The sequence below is a fragment of the Hippoglossus hippoglossus genome, chromosome 21, assembly GCF_009819705.1.
Source record: "Hippoglossus hippoglossus isolate fHipHip1 chromosome 21, fHipHip1.pri, whole genome shotgun sequence".
Classification (NCBI taxonomy): domain Eukaryota; kingdom Metazoa; phylum Chordata; class Actinopteri; order Pleuronectiformes; family Pleuronectidae; genus Hippoglossus; species Hippoglossus hippoglossus.
Window position 1 is genome coordinate 20,703,687 of NC_047171.1, and position 9,805 is coordinate 20,713,491.

General features: G+C 36.9%; 1 protein-coding gene across 2 annotated transcripts; it reads left to right on the forward strand.

Moving 5' to 3' along the window:
• The first annotated feature begins 1,703 nt into the window (after window positions 1-1,703).
• LOC117755313 (interleukin-1 receptor type 2) lies at window positions 1,704-9,742 on the forward strand. 2 transcript variants are annotated; one of them, XM_034575000.1, is made up of 10 exons: window positions 1,704-1,857; window positions 3,727-3,826; window positions 5,036-5,294; window positions 6,073-6,247; window positions 7,154-7,331; window positions 7,668-7,760; window positions 7,883-7,939; window positions 8,022-8,157; window positions 8,552-8,697; window positions 8,778-9,742. In XM_034575000.1, the coding sequence occupies exons 2-10, from the start codon at window positions 3,742-3,744 to the stop codon at window positions 8,921-8,923; spliced, it is 1,275 nt and encodes a 424-aa protein (XP_034430891.1). In that variant the 5' UTR covers window positions 1,704-1,857; window positions 3,727-3,741; the 3' UTR covers window positions 8,924-9,742. The 2 variants fall into 2 exon arrangements, with proteins under 2 accessions (XP_034430891.1, XP_034430889.1); XM_034574998.1 differs by having other exon boundaries at window positions 3,727-3,824; window positions 5,031-5,294.
• Window positions 9,743-9,805: the final 63 nt, after the last annotated feature.

Sequence of the window (9,805 nt, forward strand, 5' to 3'; positions counted from 1 at the left end):
CGGGTTTAATGAACGGTTTGTTCTGTGTCAGTCACCTTTAACCCTGCACGACTTAAAGATAAATGCATAATCCTGCATGTGAAAGGCCTATTTTTGTTTACTTGTAGCACATTCTGTATTTATTTACCTCACCCCATACCAAAAATACAACAATAAACAGGTTAATTCTCCTCAGCAGATTCTCCTGAGATGAACGTTAATTGTCATAATTTACTTTGTTTTGAGAAAATGTCTTGTTGAAATGTCATTTCCATCAAAATGTGTGAGGTTCACATGATATGAAAACACTGCTTTTTAATCCAGGACCAAAAGTAATACTAATTATTTTGGTTGTTCTTGTTCAAAAAAAGAAGAAAGAAAAATCCTTAACATAAATAACACTGCGCCTAATGGCTACAGATAAGTAGCCCCAGTAAATGATTAAATTGATTAACACGTAATTGTTATTATCCATCCCAAATACTTTCTTCCAGAAACAAGAACTTGAGCTCTTCTTATACAAGAGGCCCTTCTGCTCCTGTTGGTGTGAATAAATCTGTGGCTCAAAGAGAAAGCATTAAAAGTCTTGCTTGAATATTTGATATAATTGACGCTGAAGCAGATTCTGCCTGAAGAAGGCCGACACTGACCCATCCCTGTGTAAACAAGCCTTTTAAAAACGCCTCTGTTATAAATGCGTGACTCACTGTTCTGTCATTACTCTGCACAGAAACTACTTTTTTTAAACTACGGTATCCACCACTGTGCATTCTCGTGTGCATGACTCAGTTTGACATACTGATCCTCACTGGGCTTGGTCCAATATGATCTCACAGATGACTCGAGGATTCTGCAGTGATGCAAGCTGTTGGGAGGCAAGGCTGTCATGGAAACTAACCCATAACCGAAAGAGTTATTTTTTGATTCACAAACAGATTAATTTAAAAAAGTTATAAACATCGATTCCTTTTCCTCTTTTAAATCTTTCTTAAAGACACATTTCATACCCTTCTCAGGACCTGGTGTCTCCTTCCACTATTTAAACTTTAACTTTTTATTGTACAAACTTTTTTTTCGGGCTCTGATCCTACTGAGTATTTTAATAAACTCTGGTTGAAAATAACCAAACCTGAAAACGAGCCAGAGCTCAAACTTTCAAATGTCTGGATCTGGAAGCAGAGATTCACTGTGTTGCATCACCTGAAAGTTGACTGGACTGGTTTCTACCTCACTGCAGTATCGAACGCCATCTGATGAATTTGCGCGCACACACGTTCTGGCCTTACAAGACAAATTAGGGAGTGTCACACATTTCATTATTGTATGGTTGGCGTGTAATTATATCAGAGATGAATATCTTCAAACTCTGCAAAGCTACATGAACAGTGAGAAAATGTTCTACTGATTATATGGATGTGTGTGTGTGTGTGTGTGTGTGTGTGTGTGTGTGTGTTCTTGTGCTAAAACAAACATGGAGATGACCACCACTGATGCAAGAGTCTGATGATGTCAGAGAAACAGCAGCAACAGATGTAAACATACAAACCTAAGGGAATACCTGTAGGTGGCAACAACTGCAGCTTTGTATAGTGTGTGTGCGCGCGTGTGTGTGTGTGTGTGTGTGTGTGTGTGTGTGTGTGTGTGTGTGTGTGTGTGTGTGTGTGTGTGTGTGTGTGTCAGCAGACATCAGTGGTGAGCTGTACAGGACACTGCGTTACATTGGGAAACCTGTGAAATTTCCATCTGAGAGGGGTGGGAACCTAGAAAAGGGAGCGCAGGTTCCCCCTGAGGCAACAGGAGACGACCACATACTGCTCCACTCCACACTCTCATCACATCTGCCTGACCTCACACTGCCGGGGCCGCTCACTATACACCGTGAGTACACTGTACCATACTGTAGGCAACATCATATGTACATGTATATGTATATGTATATGTATATGTGCAAAAATATGTTTTTTATATAGTGTGTTTTTATCTATCTGTGTACATATACATTATATATGCATACATATACATCACACTATACATATGCATATTTACACACAATTACATATCACATCATAACATTTTTACTGTTTACTCTTTATATTTTCTGGACTGTATATATTTATCTTCAGTTAATTTACAAAACATTGAGATTCATTCGATAATGTTAAAATGATCCATGTAAAAGCTTTTCACAAAGTGATTTTACATTATACACACACACACACACACACACACACACACACACACACACACACACACACACACACACACACACACACATGTATTTCCATGTATATATATATATATATATGAAATACATCTACCTTTTGAATTACTCAATTATACCACATAACCCATATTTAATAACCAATCAAATATATTAAACTATTATATTTGTGATATTTATTGGATATGGTTTAACATAAGAATACAATGTAATATTTACTATATTTATAGGTATGTCTGCTTTAATTGATATTATCTTTATGTAAATATAATCCCAGATACCTAATCCATTGTGACTCATGTGTGGATATTCATTTACAGCAATAGCACTCCCTCAGATTTTATGAATAGAATCGCCCTCTGACGACACAGTGAGACAAAGCTTTTTTTGGGGAATTCATCTTTCGCACGTGTTTGTGTGTGTGTGTGTGTGTGTGTGTGTGTGTGTGTGTGTGTGTGTGTGTGTGTGTGTGTGTGTGTCAGCTGATCCTGCAGTAACAGGCAAGGAAACAGAAGCAGAAGTGAAAATTGGCCTGTTTCCATGGAAATTATGATTTAAGTCTGTGGCAGAAATTCTCTGCAAGGACATATGAGAGTTCCCTAAAGAAACTCAACTAAAACTCAGAGCAGAATCCAATCCAATACAACAGAGTAGAAATTAAATTTGTGTGACCGAATCTAACATGGAATATAGTCATAAATAAAGTCAACAGTTGTCACATGCTAGAATAATAGCTTTTATTTACCCCTGTAGGTTTACAAACTGAATAAATAAACAAAGTAGAATATAATACATTAAATACTGTAAAACAGAACTAAATATGAGATTCCAAATTGTATATATGTTATTAGATTAGATAATGCTCATAAATAGTTATTTTTAATATTCTGTCCACACAGAGGCCCTGACATCTATTGTAATCTATTAAATTAAGTTGTATTAATAATAAACAGTACAGGGTATTAGTATATAATAATAACAATAATAATAATAATAATAATAAACTTTCTTTATATAGCACTTTTTATAAACAGAGTTTAAAAATAACTATATAGTTTACCAATAGTATATAATACTAAGTTGAGAATTGTTTTTTGATTTAATGTAATTCTACTTATATTAACATTACATTTTGCTGACCTCTGACGGAAGTGGCCGTTAACCGTTTAATGTGACTCACTATATCCGTAGCTGTTTGTAATCCACTGTGGTTAAATTTAGTGTTTGAGAGTCAGATGACAACTTTTGTGATGTCACAAGTTTTACGATCTACAAAGAGTCGGAACAAAGATAAACGTCAAGGAAACTTTTAACTGCTCGGGGAAACAACATCAGCAAAATCCCAGTTGCAGGACAGATTTGAGTTTTTCTCCATCCTTTATCCTCTGTGTGATTCCTCTGGATTGTTCTTCTCCTGTGCTAACATTTTTTTCATGTATTGTATTAAAACCCAATTATCTGTTCTCGGAGACGTTCCAGTAATTAGACATCACCTCACATTCTTGTGGTTGGATCTTTTCTTTCAGATTTTTGTGCTCATCATGGTCCTCTGGGCTCTGATGTTTGCTGTGGTCGTCGTTGAATATGTGTGTGGAAAACCTTGGTTACCTCCTCTGACCATGAAAGGTGAGAATACTGTTTATATAATATAATAATGTATATAATAACTTGTTAACAGTGAAAGTCAGTGTCACATGAGAATGTGAGGGGTCTGTGTCACATTCAGAAAAAAACCTGAACAAATTTAAACTTCGTGCTTTTAAATAGAATCTGTCACTCAGGCTCCATCCACTATATGTTTATGAGATAAGTCTTTGTATTAGAGCCTGATCGATATATTGACTGCAGATAATATCAGCTGATATGAGTCTTTCATAGGCATATCTGCTTTTGACTTTTATTTTACAGATTAAGTTTTAAATAATTTTCTTAATGTAAGCTCCATATATTTGGTTCTATTTGATTTTTATTTATTGTTATTTATAATGAAGTTTATGTTTAAAGTGTAGAATTTCAAGCCCCAATTCAATGTCTTTGTCTCAAGGGTTTGATATGTTACACTCCAACCATAAACTTTATAATAAATAACTACAAATTCAAAGAAAACACAAATCCAACAGAATATATAGAACTCAAACTATGAAAACAGACTTTACGAAAAGGTACAGACAAAGAAAACTCAACCAACAGGAGGCCTTTTCAAATCTACACATTACAGCGTTCTGAACACCTAACACCACATACTCTTGATTTTACTGCTTTTTTATTTATTTGTCTCTTACAACCCGCTATTTGTAATTTGTACCTGTTTGGAGCAAATTTGTTTTGCAAGCCATTGTTAGTTTTGTTTGCTCTTGGTTTTTGAGAGTAGTTTTCTTTTAGTTTGATAAATAAGACCCCATCTGCTTTAATTTTTATTTGTCTACATCCTCTCTGGACCAAGCGTCCAAGATTCCTAAAGGCGAGACAGACTACATAAGTACATAAGAAAGACTAATTCTGAAACATGTCAGAGTTTGGGTTTGATGTGACCATGCCATGATAATAAAGATGTTTTTCTCAGGCTTTCCTCACAAATAAAAAAAGCAGCAGCCCTTGTCTTTGAGAGGAGGAAGATTCGGACAAAACTTTTCTTCAAGCTTGAGTTAAAGCTCCATGTCGATACGTCCTGGTGAAGACAGCAATGGCATTACATCTCATCAGGCTACTGTTGTTATTTTAGAACCAGACTGGTCAATATCTGATATTTTAAGAATTAACCAATATCAACTTGATGTTTTATCATAACAATCTGTTATTCTATCTGCTATAATAAAGTTTTTGTTTCCCCTGCAGACGGCTGCTACCTGGTGAATCCAGAGGTGGAGATATTCAGGGTGGAGGGTGAAGCTGTGATCGTCTCCTTCCCGGTGTTCAAGAGTGTCCTCAGAGTCCTAAACATCGCCTCCCCAACAGCAAGGTTCCTCATCACCAAGGACAATGAGACAGGGGGCGTGGCCTATGAGAGCGACGGGCGCGTCCAGCAGCGTGAGAAGCAGCTGTGGCTCCTCCCATCTCAGGCTTCAGACTCAGGGGAATATATCTGCACTTACAGGTGAAGAGCATTTTCTACTGTACTGACATTTTCTTATGTGCTCTTAGTATTTGGAAATGTTGCGTAAGCATGCAGTATATGTACTAACGATTTACAGGCCTACAGTCACTTATGTAATTTCTCTGGAAGTTTAACATATAAACTATTTTGAAACTATAGATATTTTTTATAACTGATTGCTGATACAGTATATTACAGACAGAAATGTAACTCGAAAATTTGAATGTACATCCCCCTTTTGTGTCCCTGTTTATTTTTAGAAGGCCGTGCCTTTTCTCAATCCAGAGAGAAGTTATGGTCAGAGTCGACTAAGAACAAATACATTAGCAGGAACAGATTAAAGAAACTTGACAGAGACTTGCAAAGTTTCACGGTGAAAAATGAAATATTTTCTTGCGATACTTCAGTGTCAGAACTAGAATTTTTCAAAATCAGGAGCCACAATTTACACATTTCGAGGCCAGTTATATGTCCAACATCCACAAACAGTTCCTGATTCAGTAATGTGAATATTTAAGTATTTTTCTTTTAGCTCTATCGCTTTGAGCAAAACCACACATTTTGAATATATTTTCAAAATTGTTTATCGTTCAAAGACATTGTGTTCTTCAATAAAACTCTTCACATTACTACCACTAACACGACAGGGGTACTTCAGTGGCCAATCAGATTTCAGCTGGGGCCAGTGCCCCCCTGGCCCCCTGCCCCTGGACCCGCCCCTGCTACAACTTCTTGATACCTGCAGCTTTTAAATTTTCTCCACACCTTTGTCCACCAGGAATGACACCTACTGTATCACTGGGAAAATCACACTAGAAGTGTTCGAGTCCAGCTCTGTGGATATGGAGAAAGTGTCTTATCCAATCTCAGCCATGGTGGGAGAGAGGCTGACGTTCAGATGCCCTTCGCTGAGTGACTTCAACAGTACAGACAGACTGATAGAGTGGTACAAGGTGAGAGGACAAATACTTATTAACAACAATGTAATAATAATAATAATAATAATAATAATAATAATAATAATAATAATAATAATAATAATAATATTAAAGTTGTTTCTACATCACCTTTCTGGCTTTAAAAGTGCTTTAAGTTGATCAGCACAAACAGTTAAATGACTATTGGATAAATTACTGAGATTTAATTGGTTTAAAACTAAAAAATGTCAAATTCAACTTGTTTTAAATTTCAGGTTTCTTTTTAATTTTAGCAAAGCAATGTATTGCTCTTATTTTTAATTTCAGAAAATGATTGAATCTAAAGTTTTATACCTGTTCTAAAAGAATGAGACTTTTGTATTAGATTGAAGAGATGAAATACTTTAAGATGAAGATTTTTGGTAGCACCAACACTTTGTCCAGTCAAGCCAATTTGATAATTCAGTCCAGAGCCATGCATTTTGTTCATTGAGTCTTTTAAAGTATGTTCAGTGATTGTAAATGTAGAATCTTTGGACTGGTTCAAGTAGGACTGGGCAATATGACCCAAAATTATATCACATTAAAAAATTTAGTGTCAGTCGGTATTTATTAAATTAAATTATTAGATAAATAACAGTAACATTTTTTTTACCATAGAGTTATAATGATGCCTGTAGCCAGACACTAAGAAGAGAGGAGTTATTTCTGGTATCTGCCAATAAAGGCCTATGACAGAAGTCATATAGAAGTTATTAAACTGTCAATGTGTTTGTTAACACAAACCTCATCTACCAGTGTAGCACACCAAACATCTTCATATCTTATACTTTCAAACAGTTGCTTCAAAAGGCCCAAGAACACATTGAACCCTCAACTTTTTCACTACTGGTGCCTTGCTCTTTCCCTGTAAGTGACCTGTGACCTGTGATTTTCTAACAGGAAAACAGCTCCACTGCTTTTCAGTCAGGCAGAGCGGGCTCCCTCCGCCGGGACAGTGCTAACCTGATGATCCCTGCAGTGAGCTGCTCGCATGCAGGCGTGTACACCTGTCAGCTCAGAGTGCTCATCGACCAGCAGCAGTACAAAGTCAGCAGGGTCGTCCTGCTCCGTGTGCAAGGTAGGGGATGTCACAACATTCACCACTTGTCTAAAACATTTCTACTGCAGATTAGAAATACACCTATAAATGAGCATTTGCATTATTGAACAATATGTATTATTGAAATTTGTAACTTTGTAAAAAGAAAATGAGTTGCACAGATCAAAAACCTGAGTGACATATATTAGTGTATTTAGTAGCATGCGCTGTCCTCTAGTGGCCTAAAGGGTGCAACACACTAACGTACCACACAACTCAAACTCACACTAGATCCAATAACTCTACAAACACATCATCATTTATTATCATGAATAATTCTGAATTTGTGTGTCTGTGGGATCTTGTGTGTGCCAGAACCAGAACCACAGATCAGTACCACTGCACCTCGCGTCTCTGTGACCTCTGACCCTGAGAGAAACAGCACCAGCAGCTACAACACTGATCAAGGTGAGTTTTAATGAGCTTTTATTTTGGTGGGGAACAATTAAATCAATGCTACTGCTCCCAGATTGTTTCTATTCTCTCTTTTAACTTTCATCCTGATGTTTGAATCTGTCTTTATGTTTTAGCTTCACCACCTGTGATTGTTTCGCCGTTGAACGGGAGTATTTTTGAAAGTCCACATGGTGAGAAATGTTTTATGGTCAAAATCCATTCAATCAGAATCAACAAAGTCTTACACATCAATTCACCTCTGACCTCCTTCAGGTTCAGGACTGGAGCTGTTCTGCAAAGTGCTCACCAGATGTCACCAGGCAGATTCCACTGAGGTCGCATGGCTCGTCAACGGCCAATCAGTGGAGTCATCGTACCTGGATGGGCGGGCACTGCAGGGGGGACGAAGGTCAGTGTCGGGTGGTGTTTACTGCTTTTGAATATTGACTTGCATGGTGCTGCTGCAGCCATGATACACAATATTATTTTTTATTCTTTGCATGATTTATGCGTGGACTAATTTGTGCCACAAACAACACATTAAACATGTTTTTTATTTAACTAAGTTTGACTTAATTTACTAATATTCCCAGATTAAATACCCAAAATACAGTATATACAAAACACAAATAGTCAAACACTCTTCAAACTGATATTAAATGTACACTTGCTGTATTAAGGAAACAATATGTCATTTGTGTGCACAGATTTTCCACAAGTAATGGGTTTTTCTAACATATTATATATATATATATATATATATATATATATCTATAAACTCTTTCCTGTCTCAATGTCTCCAGGGTAACCAAGGTGACAGAAGGCTGCCAGATTGAGTTGAGGCTCTTTGTCGGGGGGATAACGGAAGAAGATGTGAAGACGGAGCTGAAGTGTGTCACTCAGAACCAAGCAGGAAGACAGGAAGTAGTGGCCCAGCTTCATCTGGAGGGTAAGTTGTGTACTGTACTTTTCTGTACTGTATATAAATACTCTGCTGTATATCATTTACCTTCGTCTCCCTCTTTGCAGACTCCACATTCACATGGCTGGTGGTCGCTGCAGTGGCTGTGTCCTGCTTCCTCAGTGTGGTTTCTGTTTTCCTTTACGTCCTCTTCAAACCCAACAGGAAAAGGAAACTGGATTACTTTCTGGCTCGACAGAACAGCACCTTCTAACTCCACAAACACCTCTTTGTATGCTACATAGAATAAGTCTGTCATGCATTGGGGTGCATGTGATGTTATGCATTTTTTTACCAACTCTCTTTCTTACAGGGATTTAATGTTTTTAAATCAGGAGCTTTATTCAGTGACAGTTACATGCTGTCCTCCATTTCTCCATCCTCATCTGCACAAGGACTTAGAGAAACTTTATGTTCTCATCTTGTTGGTGCGATAGAAAAATCTTGGTGGAATGAAAACAGAATAATAGGCAGATATTCTGATATATGGTCAAATTCTGTGAGGGCTGCAACATCTGCATGTACATGTAAACGACACAGAAGCTTAAGTTACTTTATTTGTTTAATTTGTGATTTTAACACTCCATCAGGAATACACACTCAGGGGCAACTTTGTTAGACACTCTCACAGTATGTAAATAAAGATAGACAATGTGTCTCTAATTTGTGTGTGTTGTGTTTTCTCTTCCTCACACTGTACAAAAATGAAGCCAACATATCCTGAACAGGGACGCTGCCATCTCACAGTGGTGATATGGTGGAACTGCAGCACGGAGGTCGTGCTGATATACTAATATCATGATGTTTTGCCACGTTTCTACAGCATCAAACAACTTATTACAATATAACATATGAGAAACACAAGCACAACATAAACATACATCAGTGTGATAAAAACTACCTAAAATTACAGAAACCATATTCATAAAATAAAAATAAAAATGAATTTGTGCTTCTGTATCTTTTTATCAAAAGCATACAATATATCATACGTGAAATATCTTAAGGAATTAAATGCTCAGGTAAATAACTGCATCAAATCAAAATTAACCGTCTCCCTGAACAAATGCTGTAACAACAGTTAAAAATCAACAAA